Raw genomic sequence first — 27,256 nt, forward strand, 5'->3', positions numbered from 1 at the left:
AGGGGACCCACCTAGTAGTATCAGTAATGGCTCAGACAGAAGTATAACTTCTTATTTTTAGAATAAATTTCCTAAGGGTCATCCAATCAGAACCTAGGAGAGGAGAAATTCACCAAGGTAACCAGAAGTACTAGACATAGGTAATTGACCATAAACCCAAGAATTTGATTGATTTTTAAACTCTGCATAAGATTGTGCACATAATAGAAAAACATTTGATTTATATGCAAAAGGTCTAAGAAATCAAGAAAATACTATAATCATATGGGTCAGGTTCAGCATCTTGGGATAGCTGTCTACTTCTGATGTCATCTTCTTCTTGTCCTGATGTGATTTTTCCTCTGTTTGAGCATTGTTTTTAAGTGAGTTTGAGGTTGTCCTCTCTGTAGACCAGGCTGATGCAGGGGCCTTTTTTAAGTGGGAAATATGAATCCAAAAATCAATTCCCTTCAGTTTTGCTATATATGAACTGGTTAAGAGGACCTGATAAGGATCCTTCCATCTAGGTAGGAAAATGTCCTTTAAATGATGTATTTCCAGTATGCATAACCTCCTGGTTACAGGTCATGGAGTATCTGATCTTTGTCCAAAGACAGATTATTGTGATAAGCTTCAGAAACGAGCGTAGAGTATCCTTTTAATGATTCAATTAAACCTTACAATAATGCAACGTAGTAACAGGGAGCCATCTTGGAAGTGAGTCTATGCAGTAAATACAGAATCCCAAATAATATTAATGATACTAGAACTTAATATCCACTTAAACATATTTTTTATTTCTAAACTTACCCTCATTTCTACAAAATATAGCCAAATTTTCTACCAAAATATAGCTTAATTTGCTTGCAAAATGAATCTTGTTTCAGTAAATATGGCCTGATTATTTACATAAGTAGTTGATCACATATGTTATTTTAAATTGCCTTTACTGGAACTTTTCATAAGGAATCTCAGGTTGAACTTTTAAAAGGCTTCTCAAGGACAGAAAAGCCATGCCAAGGAATTGCCATTGGATTCTGCCTGCAATACCTACAGATTTGGATGGATTCCTCTCTTCTCGAGGTCTGCAAAATATGTTGGGGTTCCTGCACCTGCCAGGAAGTGTCTTTCCTTATTTAGCTGATAAGGCTTCTGGGAACCCTGTGAGCAAAGCACCAGGTTGATTTTCCAAGGGGCTTTGTGGCTCCACAAAGTCCATCTTAGTTCTTTAAAGCTGTCTGGTCATATTTGATTCTATACATATTCTCAAATATGACATTGTAGTCAAACTCATGCTAATATAATCAGTGTTTCCAAATTCTGGAGGGATCAGGTAGAGAGAAAAGGTAAATGTTTCAATTCTGTTTACAAAGGTATAATTTATCAAGTTGCTGTAAGTCATAATTAGCTTAAAGGGAAAGGTTTCCTTATATCTGGGAAAAAAAAGATTAAAGCCAGTAATATTTCAGACAAAAAGCAATAAAAATTATTATTCAGCCATATGTAACTAATTATTGTTGACCTGTATCTTCTGTTAACAGTTTCATGAAACCATCTGATTTTCCATTAGAATTCTTTGATTTATTATCCAGTTCATTCTTAGGACCTGAAAGTTATCAGAAACTTATACTTGTCAAAAAGTGGTTTCTGGGGCTTCTCTGGTGGCGCAGTGGTTGAGAGTCTGCCTGCCGATGCAGGGGACACGGGTTCGTGCCCCGGTCCGGGAAGATCCCACGGATCACGGGAGCGGCTGGTCCCGTGAGCCATGGCCGCTGAGCCTGCGCGTCCGGAGCCTGTGCTCCACAACGGGAGAGACCACAACAGTGAGAGGCCCGCGTACCGCAAAAAAAAAAAAAAAAAAAGTGGTTTCTGTGGATCTTCTAGAAGATGAAGCATTTTTGCAAAAGCATCAGGGTAAAACAATAACTATCTGTAAGTGACAAGACTTAACATGGCATGGTTGAATATCTGATTACAATGCAATTGTCAAAGAAATTTGGTTATTTCTGTGACATATAACCTCTTAAAATAATAACTAGAATTATGACTGATAACATTATACCAGGGCATATCCAAATTTTAGAAATTTCAAATAGTTTCTAGAACATTCATATTAACATTTATCCATATAATATAACCTAAGAAGGTTTATTACCACTCATTTGACAATGCTTTCCATCTAATTTAACATGCCAAATGAGGCTACTTAATTTAATCTCTCTCTTTGAGATGTTTCAGGGGCCCTGAAACATCCCAGAGTTAGATAGAGGTCAGAAGAACTTTATTTAGAATTTGATTTGGGAAGTTAGTCAAAGATAGCAAAAGGTTTTAAAACACTTGGTCAAATAGATCACTGTGAAACAATACTTAGTTATTCACTTAATCAAAATGACAATAAAATATTTCAAAGGCAAATACAGGAAGTTATAACAGATTACTTAAACAGTAAAGAAATTTACAATCTGTTTTCAAAAGCAGATAAAGAAGTCTTGTCCTCTTAACAGAGAGAAAACCAAATTCTACTTTTGCACCACCTTACCTTTAATATTAAAATTTATTTACTCAAATTTATTCTAAATTAGCCAGTCCTGACTACACATTAAACTCTTTTCCCATCGTCTCCTTTCCACAAACCTTCTATAACTTCCTTTTTCACCTTCAGATTGTCTCTTTTTGTCATCTTAGCCTCTTTTTAGGACAAAATTTCTTTCTTTTCACTTTACAAAATGCATTTCCATTCCTCATACCTACTTTATTCCTTGCATACAAAGATGTTTTACTTTTTAATTTTTAGTGGTTTTAATTAGAAATATTAAGCTCTAAAAGCTTAATATTAAGCTTTTAGAAATATTAGAAATATTAAGCTCTAGTGAAAACTAAGAAGTAAGCAATTATAAACTGTCTTTTACATTAGCTTTCTGTAGAATGACAAACTTATAAATACTATTCATAATTTCAAAAACATGTACTTTCTTATAGAAAATGTCTCAGTGTGGTATTTATGTGGTCATAAATAACTTTAGTTTCTTTGTAAGAGCCTATGCTCAGTAATTAATGTTTCAGTATCTTATTTTATTTGGGAATCTAGATATTCAATAAACTTCCATCATTTAACTTAATTTAGAAAAACTCTAGTTTCAGGTTACCAAAAGTCTGGAGAAACTATTTTTAAGTAGACGCACCATAAAACGTAATTATTCTTAAAGAGTTCACCTAAAAGCTCTTACTCCGTTTATGTCTATTTAATTCACTTGTTCCCAACAATTATACTTAGATTACCCATGAAAACTTCATGAGACATTGGACCAAGCCAGCCACCATCCCCCAATTTTTGCTAACAAATTTTGTAATAGAGATAATGTGAACTTATTTGAGTTTTAGTAAACCTACGTACAATAAAAGTACTATACTTACTGTTGATGACTCTAAAGACATGTCTATATGAATTAAACCAACAAACTTAAACTAACTTTAATACCGAATATTAATTTAATACTGAATAATTCCCAGATCACGTGAACCTGAAATTCATTTGGGTTAGTTTCTGTTATATTTCTGAGAATTTATATAAGCACTTATTTTCTCTTAAATTATTAAATAGAACTCATTTACAATTAATTTTGGCAATACCACCCTAAGGTAGAAACATATATTTATAATCTGTTGATTACACAGACATACATACATCCAGATAGACACAAAGAGAGATCTCATAGTTTCCATTTTTAAAACTTAGTTATGAATCAGGTATTACAATATAAAACTCACTAGTTTATGAGTAACAATTAGAATAAGTTAAATTTACTTGTTGAAGTTTAAAAGACCTCTTTTCCCTTTTTTGTTTTAACTTAATCTCAGGAATTGGAGATGGTCTAGGTCAGAGTTCAATGACCTGTACAACATTTACATCTCAAAGGCACAGTGAGGGAAATGTAAGCCTCCTAGAAGGACTTTTGTTCCCTTAGGGTCAGAATTTTGAAAAGATGTTTTATCAAGCTGGCTTTCTTTAACTGCATACACAAAAGCCAGTTTTGGAATGCTAAAAGAGCTCCATCTTGGCCATTTCAAGGCAAAATATTCTTAGTTCCCAATAAACTGAGCACTTGCAAGAATAAGCTCCATACGTATTGTGTTAGTTTGTGATTGGCTATCTGACTTCCCTCTGTCTTGTTCAGAAGTCTTTATTCCTCATTTTAAAGTTGGTTTGTCAGGATAAAATTAGTATTGAAAACTGTGTGGTAGGCAGTTGTGCTGTTTGTGAGCTTAACTCCTGTACGTATTACCCTCGAATTGAGTTATTTCAGCAATTTTATGTCTCAGTTTCTGGTTTCTCCCTCTGGCAGTCTAAAACCATCATGGGTGCTCGGAACAATGGATGGCAAATCCTTATGTGTGCATCCCTAGACAAGAGAGTTTTTTTAAATTAATGAGTGGCTTTCCCTATAAGAGTGCTGCATGGTATGAGGACTTGCCTCCACCACTCCCATAAATTTCTCAGTTGCTTGAGAAAGCTGTACCGACTGGGAAGAGCTGTGGCCCTTATCTTTGGAGCTGAAAGCTCTCATATGGTATCTTCAATTTATTCCAACTAACCCTGTTTAAAATAGCCAGTTCTAACAAAGGCATCAGATCAGCCTCCTACCTAATAACCCAGTCCAAATCTCCTCATTGTCTTTCAACTGAGCAAAATCTTGTCAGTGTCTTTCAACTGGGAAATCCAGATACCTCTTCTTGAACTTAAGTCCAAGGGAAACCTTGGCCTTATATCAAGGAGTTTAGCAACCACTGAATAAAGCCCAGGATTGTCAGCCAAGATGGGAGATCCGAGACCAGGAGAGACTCACCCAATTCATCTGGATTCACCAAGGAGGTAGATGGGCATAAGGGGCCCTTGTTGGTACCAAGGATTCAGATCTTTGTAGAGTTCACGTGAAGGAGAGCAGTCTGCTCTGTGTCCTTCATGTTTGTCAAAACTGTTGACTGAAAAAAAAAAACCACACACACAATAAGAGCTATGAGTTGAGTTTTATTTAGCGTCTTACTGAGGAATATAACCCAGTAGACTGACTCTCAGATAGCCCTGAGGAACTGCTCCAAAGAGATAAGAAGAAGTGGCCAGATATATGTGATTTGGGCTAGGGAAAACAGGCAGTCAAACACATCTCAATAAAAGGTTACTGCTTGTCATGAAGATTAGATATCTCCATTAATAATTTTAGTGTTTTTCTGTGAATGGAAAGATGCAGGAATCTGCGTTCATTTTTACTTTTCTGAGAGAACTCTAATTATCTAAGGGACCTGTTTTTCCAAAGCACAGAATGCCTTATCCGGTTTTTTGTCTTGAATAATTAGAGGTTTAGGTTTTATTTTAATAGGTAAAATTGCAATTTGAATAAACCCATCTTTGCTGGAGAAGTATCTGGCAGTTTCTTTGTTTCAGGTCAACATTTGTCTGTAAATACCAATGATGTAGACTGTCTCAGGATCTGTTTCCATCAATAGCTTTGTCTCCTTGCTATGAATGACATTTGCTTGCTTGTTCACAATTCTCATAACTACATATTTTTATTGGGTATTGTAGATGATAGTATATATTGACTCTGAAGTATGTTATTTTATTGGAATAATGTTGATTTTTAACTTGGCAGGCAGTTTTATTATTTGTTGACTACATTGTCTTTGCAGATATTTGGTTTAACATTTTATTACAGTGAGTCTGTCCTAGTTCAACACTTAGTTTAGGGCTAATCTTTAGTCTTGTGACGGTCTTAACTACAAAGACATGGCTTTTCTGGCATTTGAATGTGTTTACCAAACCACTCTACTTTGGAGATATCCAAACTGCGAACACTGTCTCATCTGTGATAGGCAAGAAATACAGCCTTTATTAAGCACTGCAGATCTTTCAGCTTTTGCTTTCTGATTGGCTCCTCAAAGTTTGTCTCACAATTGTAGAGTTTAGGAGTCAGTCATGGATTTGAGGGGAATTTGTTCAGGGTTTTCTCTCTCCTTTGCTTCTTTCAGAATTATTTTCCTCAAGTTACATCTTCTCTGGCAACTCCCCATTTCCATTCTGCACACATCAAGCCTTTAAGAATGTCGTTTCTGACTGAGTTTCATCCTCCCCGTGTTGCCCAGATTGAGGAGTGTCCTTAGGGCAAAACTAGAGGACTGCAACTCTCAATTTCTCCATTCATGCTGCTCCCTTCCTTTAGGTTAAAAACTCATTTAGCTTTTGACTGTTTTGGACTTTCTATAACTCCTTTAACTAGTGGTTCTTTCTATTTTGCTCAAATTTTATAAATTATTATTGGGAGGGTTAACTGAAGACAAACTACTCTAGTATTAACTGATTTTCAACTAAAAAAAAGCTGAAGGAATTTTTATTGGAGTTGCACTAGATATAGAAATACATTTGTGGAGAATTGATATCTTTCCTAACGAGGCTTTCTATTTGTGAATATTGTGAATGCAACTGCATTGATTTACTTATGCTTCAATGTCTTTTAAATTTTTTTTAATACTTTTATGTTTTGTTACCTCTAATTTTTGTTATTTATAACAAAAGTTTGTTGCATATAACAAGAACTACATGTTAAGTATGGTATGAATAGGTATGTATTTCTATTTATTTAACTTCTTGGAATTTTTTGTGCTTCATGAATCTCAAGATTTATGTATTTCATTGATTTTGAAGAATTCTCACTTACTATAATTTTATATAGAATCTCCCCTATTTTCTCTGTTTGCTGCTGCTGGAATTCTGATTAGGTATTTGTCAGTTTTTGTAACATAATACTCTAGATATGTTTTAGATTTTCAATCTCTTTTCCTCTCTGTGGTGTATATTCTCAGTATTATTATTTCATTTATCTTTAATTCACCAGTTTTGTGCTCAGTTTAGCTAATCTGCTGTTTTACATTTTAATAAGGTTTAAATTAAAATCATCATCATTATCATCATGTTAGTTCCTTTGTTTTTTCAGATTTGTTTTGATAACCCCTGGTGCCTCTCTCATATTTTACTTTACCTTGAAATTATTTAAATATGTTTCTGATAATTGACTTTAATATCACATAATTCAATTTCTGTAGTCCGTGGTGTTAAGATTATGCCTTTTGCACATTTTTAATCTTGGGACCCTGATTCCTCTTTCTTTTTTTTTTTTCCTACTGCGAGTTCATGGTCAAAATAATTTCATCTGTATTGATTCTTCAAGTCCTTCATAAAATGTAAAGGATGTGCATTCTTTTAGAAAGTATATATTTCATTTTGCCACAATAAAACAATTTGGAGCACTTTAAAATAAGTTATGATTTTCACTGGTGTTTTTGAATTTTTAGATTATGTACTTTCTGCAAAAAACTTTGAATTTGTAGATTATGTATTTTCTACTAACAGTGAGGTCAGGGCAGGCACTCATTTTGCTCTCTTCCTTTTCTAGGCCTTTTTGTTTGTTTACTTGTTTGTTTGTTTTGTTTTTAAGCTGACTCTTTCTTTAAGTGCATAGTCTCAGTCTTCCCAGCTTCTTAGAGCAGGTCTCCAATTCAACTTCTTGCCCTTCAGTTGTTCTGGACTTTGTTTCCTATACCCAACACAGCCACCAAAACCTCTAGATCAGGTACACCCACATCTTCCTACATATATATTCTTTTAGTTCAATTTCAGCAGCTGAAATTTACTCCATATTTTTTTCTGCATCATAAATGCATTTAAAAATTTTTTGCCAGAATTATTTGGCATTTTGTGTTGAGGAGTTTTTAAAAGTATTTCCTCTGACATTTTTCCATAAACATAAATCTATAATTCAATTTTGCTTTAGCAATTTGGTTTAGCAGGGTTGCATGGGAAGAAATTTTGCTAGTCTCTAGGGATTCCAATGAAACGACATTCATTTTCTTCTTTCTGAGGAGCCTATATTCCAACTATGAAAACTAACATGTAAAAATTATAGTTATTATAATGAATGGTATACTTTAGTTGAAATAATGAAATAAGAATCTATTAAACAGTAATATATGGCTGTACGTGGCTTAATTACAAATACGGTAATATAGATAATATACTCATTCAAAGAATTAAGTTGTTGTAAGTAGGATTATTAAGAAAAACTATTTACAGTAGAAATGATTCAATTTGCATTGAAGCGGAGGAGAAAGGACATTAAACTCTGTAACAAGAAAATTCATTGTGGTTGAAATTGATTTGGCGTATTTAGGGAGGGGAACAGGGAGAGCCTAAATGGAAAACATACTTTATAGAGTACTGAAAGCTAAGTGTTGTCTGATTGTAAAGGGTTTTAAAAGTTAGGCAAAATATATATTTTATATGAAGGATATTGGGTGCCATGCAATAAGAAATAAATCAATTTTAGAAAGATTAGCTTGGAGGTACACAAATGTAATAAAATGACAAAAAGAGCAGGTACAGGACCTCCAGAAACTAAGTTTTACTTTAGTTGAGACAGGAAGGGATGAGTTAATATCCATCATTGTAGATAACAATCATGGTTGTATTAGGAGAGAAGAAAATGAGTTCAGAGACATTCAATTTGGAGAGATGCTTATCACACAAATGCAGGCATAACATAGACAGTTCATACCATAATTGTGTTCATGGTTATATGACTAGAGGGACATTGAATTTGGACAAATTATATTTTCTTTATTTAATTGAAATATATACTTCAGATATAAATAGGATCACTTTTAGAAACATATTAAAATTTGATTAAATTACTTAAATGATAGTTTAATTTGTTTTCAAGTTTTCAGTGCCCAACAAGAACATTTTATTGTTTTTTTCTAAATTGATGAGAAGTTGGTCATGAAATATACTTTAAAGAAAAACAAATTATGTAAATAAGACAGTTTTTGAAAATGTTTATCACTCACTGGATATCAAGAAAATCATATGAAACACTAAAAATAATAAATACAACCAAGGAATTAACAATTTAGCCTTGAAGTTGCTTCTTTAGTTTCTCTTTTTTGTTCATTAATTTATTCATTCATGTCAAATTTATATTTAGCTTGAAATATTAGGGTCAGAGATGAACAGATCTGTGAAAGATAAAATAAAATGGTCTTTTCATAAATTTTATTTTAACGTATTCTATTTATATTGTTTAGATTTTCAGATTTGGATTCATCATAACATTTTAAGACTAATAGGTTCAAAAGGTTGTAATAGGAAAACTTAAGCATAAACACTGTAAACTGATTTAGGTATGTTATGATAATAAAATGGTGAAGTAAACAAATATATCTTTTCCCTCACAGCATGTATAATGTAATGAGGGATACAGATGATTGGGTAATAATGACTTGGTATAATGAATATTATGGTGGGTGAAAATCAGGATGTTATAAAAGCACATAGGAGAGACCTGAGTTACTCATATTTGCAGAGTAATTGCATTTGTGTCAATATTCCTCAATTACAATACTTAATAGACTGAACTTGCACATAATAAATACTTTTCAAGTCTTTTTAACTTAACATCTAATGTGATTTAGTGGGCAAAATATTTTGATTTTTGGTAATCTTTGGAGGAAAATTAGACGTGGACTCTCTTTTTTTTTGATGATGATATATTCCCTTTATGTCCAGTAAAGTAATTGTGTTCTTCGTGTGCCTCACATTTCATACCCTGAATGTTGACTTTTTCTTTTCATATTTTATGTTATAAGTAGAAGGAAGACATATCTATTGATTTTTCTTGAACTATAGCATTAAATGCAGCACAGATGTGGACAAAATGTTTCAGTAGCTCTCTAAGAAGTAAGCAGATTTTTCTGTGTACACCATTCAACCAAATGAATTACAGATTAGTTGGACTGAAGCTTTTTGGTTTGATATAGTTCCACTTATTACTTTTTTGCTCTTATCTTTTGTGCTTTTGGTGTCATACCCCCCAAATTGTTGGGAGTAATAAAGACCAGGATACACTTTCAGTTCTACCACTTACCAGCTATTTGACCTTCTATAAGTTCTAATTATCTAAGCTTTTTACAACTCATGTCCTTAAATATCGATTGGGATAACAAGGGTCCTTACTTCAAGGAGTAGTGAGAATTGGGAGAATTAAATGAAATAATGCCTGTAAAAAGACTGTGCACATGAGAAAACCTTAATGAATGTTACCTTGGCTAATATTATTTTTAAAATACGACCTACATCTTCAGCTGCTTCACTCACTTTTTCATTGTCTTCCTGCAAGCCAAAAGTTTTAGTAGATACTTGAACTCAAGTTTATAAAAATAAAATGTGTATGTATATATGCATCTATAGGTTTATAGATGTGTATCTGTATACACATGTGATACATATACATGCATATGCTTCCTTGGGAGACTCATAACCAAGGGACCTTTGACAATGATATTCTTTTTCTTGGGATGTGATACAGTCTTGGTGGTGTTATCAATAACTAGGTCTATTTGATAAAGGTGAATTGCAGAGATAAAGAGTAAGATTATGCATGTAGTACACAAATGGTTGAAGATAAAATGAAAATTTCCATTTCCTGGAAGAAAATAGCATTTGTAATAAAGAAAGTACATATGATGCTATTTCTTTAAAAGATAACAATAGTAATAACAGTGATTATAAGAATAAGCATTTCCATTTATTTACCATTTATTCTGTGCACAGGCACTCTTTAAGGGCTTTTCCAGCAATTGTGCTTTAATTCTTACAACAACCTATATTTTATTCCCATTTTCCATATGAGTTAAGAAACAATATTCAAAGTTGATAGTTTAGCTCCCAAAAGTGGATTGAAGCCAATATAGTGGGCTGTCACTCAAGTGCCTAATTTTATTTCATAATTAAAAGTTATTTTACCTTTGATGCTCTCCAGCATGGAAATATTTTTTTCCTAAAGTCATTTGTTAAGCATTTTTCCTCACTATTCAACACACATTATAAAAACAATAGACTTGCTTCTCTGAGTCTGTCTTCATTGTAATACTTAATAGATACATAACCGAGAAAGTCATTGAAACTCTGAGCCTCAGTATTTTTCAAATTTTAAAATGGGTTTAAGTTTTACAAGTTACTGTGAAGAATTAAAAATAACAAGTACAAAGTGGGTGGCCCTGATATGAGAGAAATTCACTAAATAGCTAATTATTATTACTGTAACACAGTAGAATTTATTAAAGTAGACTTTAGTGTTTGGTTTATTCTTCTGTGTATGTGCATGCCAAAAATTTCTATTGCAGGGTTTGCAAATTTAGCATACACGGTGGCCACAAGGCCCCAAATGCATGTTAATTCAAAGCCATCTGCTGCTGCCCTCTTCTCTACAGAAATTTTAACTTTTCCCTACCTTCTTCTGGACATATTCTTACAGCTTGAGAGCTAATTGGTATTTAAAGAGCCCCTAATGTTGTTTTGGTTGTTAATTTTCATGCATAGGAAACTTACAGCTTCTGTGTACAAAACATTTCTCCAGGACTGCTTATTTTATTTTATTATATTTTAGCCCTGAGAAAAAAACATTTTATTAAAAGTACATCAGCTTTACCTGATATTTAAAATACTATTGGTATACTACAAGGAGAAAGATGGTTGTTAAATTTAATACAATTGACTTCTGGCTAAATCTCTTTACCACTCTTTACTGCACATAGAATAAATTTAAAACCTAAACAATACTCTGCCTGATCTGGCCACTACTTACTGCACAGTCTAATATTGCACTGATATTCTCTTCACTCCAGCTGTACTGGCTCTCACTTAGTTCCTTAAAACAAAACCTTTCCTAACCTCAAGTCCTTTGCAAATATAGTTCTCTTAGTGCAATGCTCTTTGCTTTGCCAAGACTGATTTTTTCTGTAGGACTGCATATTTTAAAAAGAGCTTCCTGAGCCCTACTCCTAGGAGTTCTTATAGTATGTCTGGGGTGGGGTCCAGGAATCTGTTTTGCCAATCCCATTTCACATTGTCGACTGAAAAAAATGCACAATCTGAGAGCTGTGAATTAAGTTTTATTGGGGGCAAAATGAGGACTATAGCCTGGGAGACAGTATATCAGATGGCTCTGAGAAATGGCTCTGAAGAGATAGGGGGGAAGGTCAGTGTTCTATATGATTTTAGTGAAGGAGGGGTACACACAGTCAAGCACACATTGTGGCAGACGCTGGCTGCTAGTCACGAGGAGCAGACGTCACCATGAAGGACTTTAGTGCTTTCCTGGATATGAGGAGATACAAGAATTGGGCTCATAAATTCTTCTCCTGACAGTACCTAACTATCTGAACGCCTTTTCTGCCAGTTTTTCCCAGAGCACAGAGTGCCTCATTCCCGATCTCCACCTTGAACTCCTTTCGGAGGGTGTTGAAGGACAGCAGCTGCAGTGGCTAGTGACTTAATCCTGGTAGAACCAGATGGCAAGTGCCATGTGGGATGGGATTTGTTACATCACCTCATCCTGACAACAGATCAACAGGTGAACTCAGGGTGAGCCACTGAGGTTCAGAAAGCTGTACACATTCCCCAGGGTCATGCAGAATCAAACTCTGAACCAATGTTTCTTGGAATTCTAAAACTTTCACTCATAGTTAAAGAGGCTAAGTGACTTGTCCCAGGTCACCAGGTGAAGTCTGACCTAGAAATCCAGTGTTCATTCTCCCAGTCTAGTGCTCTTTTGACACTCACATAACATGTGTCCTGTAGAGAAGAGCAGATTTTAACTACATAGAGAATATTACAGATTAAACAGAGACAACTGAACTTAATGTACGTCTAATCTTCTCAACTTAGTTTGCTACCTGATTTTTCAAATAAAAACAGGCTATCGGCTTTTTAGCTAATTATATTTTTTCCAAAAGTTTAACTTAACTCTGGAAGGTATTTTCCTTTCTGTAACACTATCATCTTAAAGCTTTTTAGAAATTATTTTCAAGTGCACACTTACTTCCTGATGGAAAAGGAGTTCCTATATCCCTTGAATTGTTCCATATCATTGTCATTCTCAAGTCAATGGCTTTAATACTGTCTTCCCCTAGTTTCTTTCTTCTGTTCTTCCATAATCTGTGTAGTTCCTTCACTTTAATTTCTTTCTCTCTCCCTCCCTCCTTACTCCTTCTCTCCGTCCTTTTTCCTTCTTTTCCTATTTCCTCTGTTTAGTAAATATTAATTGAAGTGTTATTAAGTAGATGTCAGGGACAAGACCACATGTTTGATAAAAAGAAACAAACCTACCTGCCTGCCAGGAGCTCATCTTTCAACATTGCATCCTCTGTCCTAGCCCTAGTAGATCCTAAATAGTTTATGTGAATAAAAGTTATATATGAGAATAGAAACTGTAGCATTACTTTGTTTTAGTACTTAGGTATAAAAAGAAAGAGTTTAAAAAAAATACTTGCTACCACCTAATTTTAATGTTGAAGACATTTCTCTTCAAAAAAAAAGTTTAGATTTAAAAAGAAAAACAGTTAAATTTTACTTTGTCAGGGAAAAAAAAAGTGATCTTTTGGGTAAGTGAATAATGCATGTACAGTCCTGAAATTTGCTCTGTTTTCTATTTTTGACCACTGCCTTCACCAAGATTTTACAAGGAGTAAAGACTAATTATCGAAATTTGTTCCTTTAAAAATCTATTCCCTACTTGTGAAATGCACTAAAACAGTCAAAAGGTAGGTAATGGGGGAAGGACAAGAAGCAGCAAGGAAGAAAATCCACGTGTTAGCTCTTCTGTCTCAGGGAACAGGAGCTTTGACAGCACACCAAGTTATCAGTAGTCATACATGACAAACTGAAACCCATGAAGCTGGGACACATTCCTTGAGTAATGCATCTGTGGGGACGTGAAAAGGATTGGAAAAGACTGAAAGCTAGAAAAGCCATTGCTTTTCTAAAGTGTCCAAATGAGTCTTTCTATGGTGCCCTAGTTTTGTGAGCTCTGCCTTCAGTCTTAGGTCTATTATTTCGTTTTTTTGTTTGTCCTTACGATTTGGAAACATGATGAGAGCTTACAGTGAGAGATGAATTGACTCAGGGAATTTATGCTTTGGTTCCAAGGAAGAAAATACAATTTTCAATCCGATAGCATATATATTTTATATGCCTTATAGTAGATAGATATAAATAGAACTACAGAAAGAGAAAGAGGAGAGAAAGGGAGAGAGAAGAGAAAGAAAGAAAAAGCAAGGAGGCAAGCAAGCAAGAAAGGAAGGAAGGAAGAAAAGGAAGGAAGAAAGAAAGAAAAATGGAAAGAAATGAGGGAGGGAGGAAGGAGAAAGAGAGAAAGAGGGCAAGAGGGAGAGAGATTAATTCATTGAGAGCATATTGATGAAATAAATATATCAGTAACTGCAGAAAGAACAAGTCAGCAATAATTTCTATATTCTGAGACTGAATACAGAAATAATGAATCAGGCTCTTTCCTCATCCAGAAAAAGGAAACTTTTTGCACATTTATTCTGCAGCAAGAAAACAAGGAACCAGAGGAGAGGAGGAGAGATACTCATATAGAGATGTATGGCTCACAAAGTGCCAATCATTCCTATTTCACAACCCCGGGCATCCTCCTGGGAGAGTTTTCCTGAGAACTTATTTTTAAAGTATCTTGAGAAAGTTAGAAATGAATTTTGTAGATGTAGTTTCCCAGTCAGTGTTTTTCAGTGTAAGAAATAATTAAGAGGAAAATGTTTCATGTTTTGGTTGGGTTTGATTTGGTTTTACCTTTTATTCTGGGTCTACAGAAAACAGTTCCATTTAGGGAATTTGGAAAAGAAAGGTTTTTTAAAATATATGTTTACTAAGATTTTTTTATAGATTTAATTGTGTGCAAATGTCAAAGTGTATGTTGTGAAACTACAACTTGGGAGTTAGGTCTTTAAAAGTGTATTAAATATGCAGTTTAGGGCTTTAAATTTCACTTAAAAATATGCTTATTGAGAAAATGTTCCTTTAATTCATCTATGCCTTTGATCTAATATTCATTAAGTATGAGAGGCATTCTGCTAGGCATGGGATATAAAGCTATAAGCAAAGCATATATGATTCTGGCAAGCTGAATATTATATTTAATGGGATAAATGGAGTATAAACAACTAAGTACACAATATAACATTTTAAGTGGAAAAAGGCAAGCTGAATATTATATTTAATGGGATAAATGGAGTATAAACAAGTAAGTACACAATATAACATTTTAAGTGGAAAAAGGCACTATGAATAAAAATAAGTAAATGTTATGAGAGGGAATTAAGGAGTTATTTAATTTATTTGGAAAAACAGGGAGGAGCTAGCTTAAAAAAAAAAGTGTTATATTGCAAAGGGGAAGGAGCAGAGACCAAAAATGAATGTACAAAAATGAATATCTAGCCCATACGTTGTTCTGAATGTGATAAAAAATTGTTTTTATTGATTATTTACACAGATTAATACCTGTATTTTACCAGCATATACAAATTCTTTAAAATGACAGCAGTGTGATAAGTCTAAAGGATTGAGTACAATATATACAATTTGTAGAAAACCTCATATGTACTGAATAATGAACACTGGAAAGGCATAAGAATACCAAAAAGAGATGCAATTTTTAGTGTCTACTGTGACACATGCTCTATACAATTGTCTAAAGACATGCATCCAGTCTGAGCCTATTTCTCACAAGAACTCAATATGGAAGATATCACTAACTTAGGCCATTCAACTTTTCCATGATCATACAGCTAGTATGAGAAAGCAGCAAGATAAAAACAAAGAATTATCTGATTACACGGCCACACGCTTTTCCTTCATTATTTTACTGAGATTTTAAACACACTAAAAGAGTTTGAATAATGTGGGAAAACAGGAAAAGTAAGATCTTAAATTTGCATCATGATTAGCCTGATTTCTGGATATAAATAATGTTAATGATCCAAATCAAACACATTCAACTAACACACTTAACCCTTATTAAGAGAACTTGTAGTTAGTTTTAATGAGATATTTTCAACAATTTTCTTGAGCAGACCATAAGGATAAAAATCAAACATGTTTTAATAATATTTTCCCTCTCAGTGGGTACTTGTTCTTTCAATGTTGATGAAACCCTAGGATTTAAATCCATTGATTGACAATTTAAAGTTTCTTGTTTTTCTCTCATTTTTATTTCACTTTCTATTTAGGTTTCCTGCAGCATTAGTGCTCTGTGAAACTAAGAGTGAATGAATGAACAATCGTCATTCATACACTCTAATTCTACTCTAGATATTTGATGATAAAACCATTTTTACTTCCCGTTGTTGGATATCATTTCAAAACTGTAACCAAGGGCTTCCCTGGTGGCGCAGTGGTTGAGGGTCCGCCTGCCGATGCAGAGGACACGGGTTCGTGCCCCGGTCTGGGAGGATCCCACATGCCGCGGAGCGGCTGGGCCCGTGAGCCATGGCCGCTGAGCCTGCGCGTCCGGAGCCTGTGCTCCACAATGGGAGAGGCCACAACAGTGAGAGGCCCACGTTCCGCAAAAAACAAAACAAAACAAAAAACTGTAACCAACCCAATTATAGTCACAGTCAGCTTCCAAGTACACTAGTGAGATGCCATGCAATGTCTTCAGAAGGTATTTCATGTAGTTTTCCAGTTCAAATCAAGTGTATCCATCGTTAATGTTGTACAATGATGAATGAAAACATATACACATAATTTAAATATACTTAATACTTAAATATATGAAGATTATATGTGTATATATCTTTTCAATTATGGTGGGTTTTTTTTTAACATCACAGTTAAATAACTGGGAAGGACCTAAGAACGTGATAGTGAAGCTTTCAAACCTAAGGTAACTTGATTGCAGGACACACAAACACAAACGCCTTTGCATTTATACAGATTCCTTTTGTTTTCTATTCTTAGAACCTCAACCTACTGGCTCACTCGCATCCAATCTTTTCTCTACTGCAATGAGAATGGGCTCCTGGGCAGCTTTTCAGAAGAGACGCACTCGTGCACGTGTCCCAACGACCAGGTGGTCTGCACGGCCTTCCTGCCCTGCACGGTGGGCGACGCGTCCGCCTGCCTCACCTGCGCCCCTGACAACCGCACCCGCTGCGGCGCCTGCAACACGGGCTACATGCTCAGCCAGGGGCTCTGCAAGCCCGAGGTCGCCGAGTCCACCGATCATTACATCGGCTTCGAGACCGACCTGCAAGATCTCGAGATGAAGTACCTGTTGCAGAAAACGGACAGGCGACTAGAGGTCCATGCCATCTTCATCAGCAACGACATGCGCCTCAACAGCTGGTTCGACCCCTCCTGGCGGAAGCGGATGCTCCTCACTTTGAAGAGCAACAAGTACAAGTCGAGCCTGGTCCACATGATCCTGGGTCTCTCTTTACAGATTTGCTTAACTAAAAACAGCACCCTGGAGCCGGTATTGGCCGTTTACGTCAATCCCTTCGGAGGCAGCCACTCTGAGAGCTGGTTTATGCCTGTGGATGAAAACAGCTTCCCCGACTGGGAGCGGACTAAGCTGGACCTCCCCCTGCAGTGTTACAACTGGTCGCTGACTCTGGGGAACAAGTGGAAGACATTTTTTGAGACAGTGCACATCTACCTGAGGAGTCGCATCAAGTCAAATGGCCCCAACGGCAACGAGAGCATTTACTACGAACCTCTGGAGTTCATCGACCCTTCCCGGAACCTGGGTTATATGAAAATCAATAACATTCAAGTGTTTGGCTACAGCATGCACTTTGACCCGGAAGCAATTCGGGACCTGATTCTGCAGCTGGACTACCCCTATACTCAGGGATCCCAGGACTCAGCACTTTTGCAACTTCTAGAGATAAGAGACCGTGTAAATAAACTCTCCCCACCCGGTCAGCGTCGTCTAGATCTCTTCTCTTGCTTGCTTCGTCATAGACTCAAGCTGTCTACTAGTGAGGTGGTGAGGATCCAATCTGCTCTGCAGGCGTTTAATGCCAAATTGCCAAACACAGTGGATTATGACACGACCAAATTATGTAGTTAACCATAAATGTCAAGCACAACCCAAAATCTTGAAGGAGTTTTTACAGTGCTTTTGTGGAACGGTTTATGTTTGGAAGAGTAAATTTAAATTGTCTTTTCAATATCTGTCTTATATCAGTCAATAACATTGGATGGCAATTTACACACATGAACTTGCTGACAATGAATATATTATACTGCAGTTTTGGTTTCTGAATGAAATAAATACTGACGCCAGTCTAGAAGACATTCTACTTTTTACAATAAATTTCATTTGTAATTTTATATGTTCCGTGGCAATGCTTTTGTGCATTACATCCTCTAGAGGGAACATAAAAAGATACCAATAAAATTTTGTAGCTGAACAGTTATTAAAAAGAAGTGCTGTGGGATTCCTTTTTTCCATGAAATGAGTTCTATTTTGATATAGCTTGTTAGAACCTGGGGAAAATTCCCCAAGATATTTTAATTGAAACACTTGAAGGTCCCTTTCAACAGACTGTAGGGGAAACTCAACTAGGTAGAATGCTTAGCGTTCAGTTGTATTTTTATGGTTAACAGCATAATGGCAGTGCTTTATTATCTATACTTGTAAACCATTCCTAGAGACACCATCATTATTAAAATAAACAGATAAACTTATTTCGCAGCTAAATATCAGAACATTTTGGAAAACATACAGAAAAGTCAGTGTGATTATAAGCACATCGTGGAGAAAGTAAACCCTTAATTTCCTTAGCAACTTGCTTTGTCATTCTCTTTCTACATTCTAACAACCAACACTCAGCATACTCTGCACAATCATTTTCATTTCAAGTGCTGAAAACCTAGTTATTCCAACACTGTACCAATGTCAATAAGATAACATTTCTAGAATTCACAAATTGTAATGTGTTGGTATAAAATAAATGATCAAGTAACTAATTCAAGTGTAAATAGACATTTTCTTTCCTCTCAGAGAAACTAGTATTACTAAAGTATATTTTGAATAGCAAACTCTATCAATACAAACCAGTTTTAGTCCAAATTTTTGGTTTGAAATTCCCATATTACCCATAGTGTAATATCAGATAATATAATTCATACTTTTTTATCTGTGAATTTAAATTGCATTTTTGTTTAGATATATGGATGTATCTGTGAAGTGTGGTTATGATATTTATTACTCAGCTCTTGTTTAAGTAGTTCATAAACATTTCTTGTAATGTAAACAAATGCACCGTCCAGCCCAGCTTTCCTGTTGTGGTCATGAAGTCATTCCTCAAGGCACAGAGTAGGGAACCTATGACATGAATGAAAAGAGTAAGACTGATGATGAAAACATCACACCCACATTCTGTATTCTTAAGCTGTTTGTTTTATTTTATTTTAAAATTTATTTATTTATTTGTTTATTTTTGGCTGCTTTGGGTCTTCGTTGCTTCGTGCGGGCTTTCTCTAGCTGCAGTGAGCGGGGGCTACTCTTCGTTGCGGTGCGCGGGCTTCTCATTGCGGTGGCTTCTCTTGTTGCAGAGCATGGGCTCCAGGCGTGCCAGCTCAGTAGTTGTGGCTCACGGGCTCTAGAGCACAGGCTCAGTAGTTGTGGCTCACGGGCTTCAGTAGTTGTGGCGCACGGGTTTAACTGCTCCGAGGCATGTGGGAGCTTCCCAGATCAGGCTCGAACCCGCGTCCCCTGCGCTGGCAGGCAGATTCTTAACCACTGTGCCACTAGGGAAGTCCCTTAAGCTGTTTGTTTTAGATTCCAAAGCATTTTAAGAGAAGTTAGTTCAGACAACAAATACTTATTCAATCTACCATATGTACAGCATAGTTCTTACACCCAGTATCTGGATAGCTGCTTTTCTTTCTTTATTCACCTGCTTTTTTTTTTTTTTTTTTACTTTTGCTATTATAGGTAATCCAGTTGAAAATATACACGATTATTTAACACCATCTTTCTGATATCATAATAAATATTCTTTTCATTTAATTCTGACAACACTAGGCTATAGATTATTACTCCCATGTTCTTGGTGGAAAAAAAACAAAGAAACAGAGGCTCAGAGTGGTTTGTCAAATTCCCCAAGATCACAAAGCAAGTTAAAAGACCAGGATTCCAACACAAACTTTTCTGCAACGAATCTGTCTTCTTTTCACTGTGCCACTGAGTTTTAAATGAACCATCCTGTTTCTGTATTTAATCTCATTACATGCAAAGGTTTATGGCGAAACAAGAATCTCTTATGAAATTGAGGTCTAAATCATTATAAAACACATACCTTCACAGTACACTGGAGTAATTAAATAAACCAGAATGTATCATCCAAAATCAATCACCCACAAAATGACCAAGCTTATGAAATATAGATCATACATTTAAAAAGACATTTGCTGTAAAAGTCAAAATTGCCACTAAAACTTTTTCCAGAAGCATCTTGGAGGCCCAGATGTCCAGAACCACTGATCCCGGAAACCACCTGAGCAACATGTGTGGTCACCAGTGGCCTCTGAACAGCAATCATTCCCTGGAAATTAAGGAAAATGTCAGCAATGCTACTTCTTCTATTGCTCAGCTTGCTCTGCCCTGACTGACTTATGAGAGAGAAGCTCCTACAGCCACAGGTAAGGAAGTACATGACTACGGGTCTATCCTGAACCTTCTTGTGCCTGGCGTGTGTTGGCACAAAAGTCCAACTGGATAGGATCAAATTATCTTCATTCTAACTGTCTTGGTAACAGTGTCAGTCAATGAGTCCTTTGTATCTCTGAGTCTGCTTTTCCCCTAAAAGTGGAAAGTAATAAGAATGTCTTTCTCTGAATGCCGGGTGTAAGATAACATGAATACAATATAAATAAACCTACTAACCAAATTCTAAAGTCCTGTACAGATTTAAAGGGTAAGAGATCAACATCTTTTTGTATTTTTATTTCTCATATGTTAACCAGTAGTGTCCAACAAGCAATAGACAATATAATCTAGTTTAATTCAGCATTTGTTTGCCAACTTATGGGAAAAAATGCAGTCTGTGAACATTTCATTTTTCCTGAATTTGCCTATATGCAAACATTTTTGCTCATTATTGCTTTAGGAATTTGAAGATTTTTAATAAAAATAACTTTACTCAAAATGTTATTTCGAGCAAAAGTTGAAATATATATATGTAAAATCATATTTTAAAAGACAGGGTATTTGATTTCTTTTTTGATATTTCTAATGTAGGTCTCTAAATTAGGGATTAATTGAACTTAATAAATTCAATGAAACTTGAAATTCTGAAAATTCACAATTTATTGAGTATATGATTTTCCAGGAACATCTCTTATTCCTCTAGCTATTTTGATGATTATCATAAGTTTGATTTGCCTTCCTGTCCCAGGAACCTCAAGTTGATTTTTAGCAAGTTAAATCAGTATTCAAATGATCATTGTCAGCTCAAAAAAAAAAAAAAAAAAACAAAATGCTGAAATAGCTGGTGGTCTTCTCTGATTTAAATAATGAAGAGAAGTAATTTCCCTCCCGCCTCCCTTTTTTTTGTGACTCTTATCACGATATGAATGTTAGGCAGGAAGTTAGCCATGAGCAACAAAAGATGCCCCGTGGGCTGAACGTCCAATAGCCGCCTAACCCCGCCAAGTTATATGCTAACCCCGCCCCAAACATGCCCCCATCAGTACTCCAAAATAGGGCACTGGAAAAATCCCCCACTGGCCGACTGAGGGACTTTCCCCACTCTGGCACATGCGCACACCTCAAGCCATCATGTCCTTAGATAACCTTTGGCGGCCACTGGGCTCATTAAATGTTCATAAATATTCTATGAATACATACATCTAATTATAACAGGCAGACTGAATTATGGGAAGTACATGCGCAGCAGAGCCTCTTATATAACCGGCAGCTGTCAATTAAGACTGTCAATAAACGACCTCCTAGATGATGCAAAAACCTTGCTTAAAAACTCTACACCCCAGCCTTCCGGGGCCATTGCCTTCCTTGGCCTGGCCCACCTCTCTCTTGAGGTGTTCTCTCCTTATCTTCAATAAACTCTCCTGCAACGGGTAGGACCTCAGATTCTTCTCTGCGTCCTTACCAAGAACCGCGGCCCACGCGAGGGGGTGTCTCCAGACCCTCTTCCTCTAACATGAAGAACTATTTTGGAAGGAACCAGGACCATGCCCCGCCCTCTAATCAGATATGTCCCCTTTTTGTAAGTGAGTCTCCTTCTTTTGTTATGGAGGATATTTAAGATATCTTCAGGTTGAACAGACCTAGAAAATAAATAATTTGAAACAATTTGAGAACAAAATAACACTATATATATTTGTGAAGTGGGAGTTACAGGATATAGGAATTCAACTGGAAGAAAAGTGAAAGTTTTGGAACCCTAGTAGAAAATACAACTTTTAAATAACTAACTGGGCCTACGATTTTTAAGAAGCTACATATGGGTCTTCCAAATCAATGTGACAATTGGAAAGAACATACCAAATAAGTCAACCTTAGAGAAACTGACATAACAACCTCATTCTGCTTTGGTGCCCAGATCATTTAACTGGAGTGATAAACCTTTAGGAAAAATGCATCTTCCCTCTGGCCATAAATAAGGTATTTATAATTTGAAAACTCAGAGTCACGGATGTTAAGCATGTGGTATTCTTTGGCAATAATAGTGCAATCATCTGAAATTTTAAAACCTGAGACTTTACATGTTGCCATGCCCGTTCACCGGACTACTTTTCTACGACGATCGATGTTCTACTTTCCTCCCCTCTCCATCTATGTCCTCAGAGTTACAGTTCTATCTCCAGGCTTTCCCAGAGATAGAAAGACAAATTATAATTCAATCACCCCCATAATATTCTAATATTTGGAAAATATGCCTTAGCTGAACATTTTTACAGGCATCTCCATTTCTTTTACATGAAGGCAACATTAGCCGTTTTAATGAACTATCAATGGCTGATGAATGAGAATATCCACGTCAGATCATTTGATATTGAGGTCATGCAGCCAAGTGTGGTAAATTAGTACATATAAATGAAATTCAATCCAAAGCAAAAATTCCACACTTGAAATTAATCTCATGTGCTGGCAATCAGACTAACCATTTAATGACTGAAGTACTGTTTCGTTCTATGATTCTACAGTACAACTATCACGTAATAACCATACTGCATAACACTTGATTAATTAAATGTCTCTGCAGTATGTACAATAAGTAAAGCACTGTTCAGAGGGTGTAGTGAACTCAAGGATTTCGAGGTAACATAGTGACATAACCACGAGTGTCTAACTTGTCTGTGCCTCCAGTCACCATTATTATGGGCATTAAGCAGTCCTGAAAGGGTTTTCAAAAGTGCAAGAATAAATAAATAGGAAAAAATGAGCCCATAAAAAGGATTTTAGCAAAAAAACAGGCTACGACACTCTAAGTGCCAGCAGTAATACACTTTAAAATTAACTATATACTACAAAAAAACTGAAATCAATTTAATCATTTTACACAGAACTATTTAAAGAGGTATCTCCCACCTTGTTGATTTTGAAATGTAGCTTTTTTTGCTCTTTTACAGTAACGTGGGCAGGTCCTTTAAAATATATCCATTCCAATCATTACAATGAGAGAAAAAATAAGTAAAAATTTCTCTGTAGAGTGATTATACTCTACACTTATGTAGGTTATATACTTAGTATTTAAGAGATCCAGCATAATTGACATAAAAACTATTATAACAATAATAAATGTTTTAAATGCTTCTAGATAAACCACCAATGATGAGTTTGTAATGGGAACAAAAAATGCCTCAGTTTTTATAGCAAAGAATAAGCCATTAAACTCTTATTTCTAATGTAGTTGGATATTTCTCTCACCATAAGTTGACAAAGTCTTTAATGAAGAAACTGTAATGTAAAAGACAGGGGCTTAACTAGAGAAATATAAGAAATAAAATTATTGCAAAGAAAAAATACCAAACTAAACTGACGGTTTGGAAAATGCATATATGCTTTCAGAAATTAGATCAATAGTGTAAAAGATGTAAACTCTTATCTCAAAGTAATTTTTAAGTTTACTTCCAATTAAATAAGATCTTAACAGAATCTCATTATTATAAACATAACATAATAATTAAAAATATGTTTGGGGAAACAAATGGCTGTGAACAAACCAATCAATTTGAAAATGAGACTAGTTAGTGGGAACTTTCATCAACAGACATTAAAATGTATAAATGGTGGAAAAAATAAAATATCCAGAAACATAGTGTAATAGTTGTGAAAATGGCATTTATAACAAAATTCTCATTTTAAATGATTAAGAGGAAGATGGTTCATACAGGCTGGATCATTTGATTTTCTATTTGGAAAAGGATATTCAATAATTAAATTTATATCTTAAAGCAAAAGCAAAGAAGAAATTAAATTCTAGTCGCTTAGGGAGTTAACACTATCACCAAAAAATAATACAGTGACTAGCCAGAGAGATCCCTTGTGTTAAAAAATTATTCCCCAGGACAGAGCAGTTCAATAGAAAGATAATTCAAGCCACATATGCAAGCATGTATGTAATTTAAAATTTTCCTATAGCCATATTTTTTAAAAAGGAGAAATAAATTTGAACATATTTTAATTAAACCAGTGTATTGAAAATATTATCATTTCAAATGTAATCAGTAAGAAACATTGTTAATAAAGGAATATTTTATATTACTTTTTGGTACCAAGTTTTGGAAATCGGGTATATATTTTACATTTACACCCATCTCAGTTTGGACCAGCCACATTTCTAGGGGTCAAAATCACACGTTGCCAATGGATACCCTTTTGACAGTGCAGCCCCAAGGTGTGACACTTTCCTACTTCTTATTTTGCCTGAGAGCTTCACCTCTAAAGTGATGTTTTCTAGGTGAGAGACTATCCTGCCATCTTGATTCAACTTTGTTACCTGCACGTTGAAAGTTTTTCTTTATACATTTTCAAGGTCTGTCCTGATGTTCGTACACTGGTTAAAATCTGAACTAATTGCTTAGCAAGACTCCAATTGCTCCCCCTCTGCCATCACCAACCTCCCCACGCTTCCTCCATTATCCCAAGGTTGACAGCAGCCTCTGCTTTTCCATTTCTGCTTAACTTGGGGGCTCTGACAGTTTCTCTTGCTTTCTTGCTAGCTCTGCTTAAAAGGATAGTTGAATAGTTATTTAATTTGTCAGTTTTAAGTGTTTACTAGGGAGCTTTTTTTTTTCATATTGCTGAGTGTGCTGTATTCATGGAAGCCCACAGTACATGTTCTTCACTATTGGTCTCCATACTTTTTCAGACTTCCACCCAGTCACCAGAGTGAACTCTTAAATTATAAACTTTTTAAAATGAAAATGTTAGACATCTCTCTACAGAATAGGGTTATAATTACCCTTTATTTGGCATGTAATTCCGTTCTTAATCCAGTCCTTGACTATTTCTTTGTCTTCCTCTTCAAAAGCATTTATTTCACATGGAACTATAAGCTACCTGTATAAGCGTGCTTTCAGTGCAAAGGTGACATGCTTTTTCAGGACTGCAGACTTTTTCTTATGCAGCACTCTCCATTCAGCCCGTGACATTCTTCCATCCTCTAGCCCTTGATTGCCTTCTAAAAAGTAATAACAGTAATTCTCATTCATGAGTCAGATGAAAAATTCTCATATTTGAATTTATTCTTCATCTTCCCATTAGCAAAAGGAACCATTACCTTTTATACCCCAACTGCAACAAGGTAAAAATGCTAAAAAACATTTTTGATATTTTACTGAACTTAATTTTTTATATATCTAATGGATTGTACATTCCAGAAGGCAGAATACATACATATTCATATTCTTTTTTATAAACCTTTAATATGTGCAGTTAGTGACAAGCCTGAAATCAAAGTTTCCAGTACATAACACATTGTATAAGCCCAATAACTGATCGGTTCAGTGAATGAATAATGTGAAAGGTGGTTCTAAATTTAAAGATTCTTTAAAATAAAAAGCTCCTATTTGTAATTATTGGAACCTCATGCAATCCTTTTTGGTTAGTATTTCCTGAGGGGGGAATAACTTCCAGTGCTGTTAATTTTGTACTGTTGTTGTGTTGGTGTATTTTTTTTTTTTTTTTTTTTTTTTTTTTGCGGTACGCGGGCCTCTCACTGCTGTGGCCCCTCCCGTTGCGGAGCACAGGCTCCGGACGCCAGTGGCCATGGCTCACGGTCCCAGCCACTCCGCGGCATGTGGGATCTTCCTGGACCGGGGCACGAACCCGTGTCCCCTGCAGCAGCAGGCGGACTCTCAACCACTGTGCCACCAGGGAAGCCCGTGTTGGTGTATTTTTAAACTGTGTGTTACCTGCAATAAATTATATCAACTGAGAAAGAATATATAGTTGACATATAACATTAGGTTAGTTTCAGGTGTACTGCATAGTGATTGGACATTTGCATATATAATGAAATGATAACTTCCATAACCTCCCATACAAAGTTTTGTTTTGTTTGGTTTGGTTTGGCTGCATCGGGTCTTTTGTTGTGGCATGACGGATCTTCATCGTGGCATGTGGGATCTTTCTGTTGCGGCGCATGGTCTCTTCGTTGCGGCACATGGGCTTCTCTCTAGTTGTGGCGTGAGCTCCAGGGCGCATGGGCTCTGTAGTTTGTAGCATGCAGGCTCTCTAGTTGAGGTGCACTGGCTCAGTAGTTGTGGTACGTGGACATAGTTGCTCCGCAGCATATGGGATCTTAATTCCCTGACTGGGGATCGAACCCACTTCCCATGCATTGGAAGGCAGATTCTTTACCAGTGGACAACAGGGAAGTCCCCATACAATGTTATTGCAATATTATTGACCATTTTTCTTATGCTGTATATTACATCCCCATGGCTTATTTATTTTATAACTAGATGTTTGTACCTCTTAAACTGCTTTAGCTATTACACCTTCCCTACCCTCCTTCCTTCCAGCAACTACTCATTTTTTCTCTGTATCTATGAGTCTTTTAATTTTGTTTTGTTGGTTGGTTTTTTAGATTCCACATATAAGTGAGATCATATGGTATTTGTCTTTGTCTGACTTATTTCACTTAACATAATACCCTCTTTATATATATAAATTTATATATATATATATATATACACACACACACACACACACACACACACATATCACATCTTCTCTTCTATATTCATTCATCTATCCATGAACACTTAGGTTCAGCCTTACATTTAGGTCTTTAATCCATTTTGAGCTTATTTTTGTGTATGGTGTTAGGGAGTGTTCTAATTTCATTCTTTTACATTTAGTTGTCCAGTTTTCCCAGCATCACTTATTGA

The 27,256-nt window shown here is 35.6% G+C and overlaps 1 protein-coding gene across 2 annotated transcripts in view; it reads left to right on the top strand.

Annotated features, from left to right (window-relative positions):
- BRINP3 (BMP/retinoic acid inducible neural specific 3) overlaps positions 1-18,007 on the top strand; it is a 394,075-nt gene extending 376,068 nt beyond the window's left edge. For both annotated transcript variants that reach the window (XM_060142033.1, XM_060142034.1), the window contains one exon: positions 16,841-18,007. In XM_060142033.1, coding sequence (XP_059998016.1) covers positions 16,841-17,957 — 1,117 coding nt within the window. In that variant the 3' untranslated portion in view covers positions 17,958-18,007. The remainder of the gene's footprint in view (positions 1-16,840) is intronic.
- Positions 18,008-27,256: the final 9,249 nt, after the last annotated feature.

This window comes from Lagenorhynchus albirostris, chromosome 2, assembly GCF_949774975.1.
Source record: "Lagenorhynchus albirostris chromosome 2, mLagAlb1.1, whole genome shotgun sequence".
NCBI classification, from domain to species: Eukaryota; Metazoa; Chordata; class Mammalia; order Artiodactyla; family Delphinidae; genus Lagenorhynchus; species Lagenorhynchus albirostris.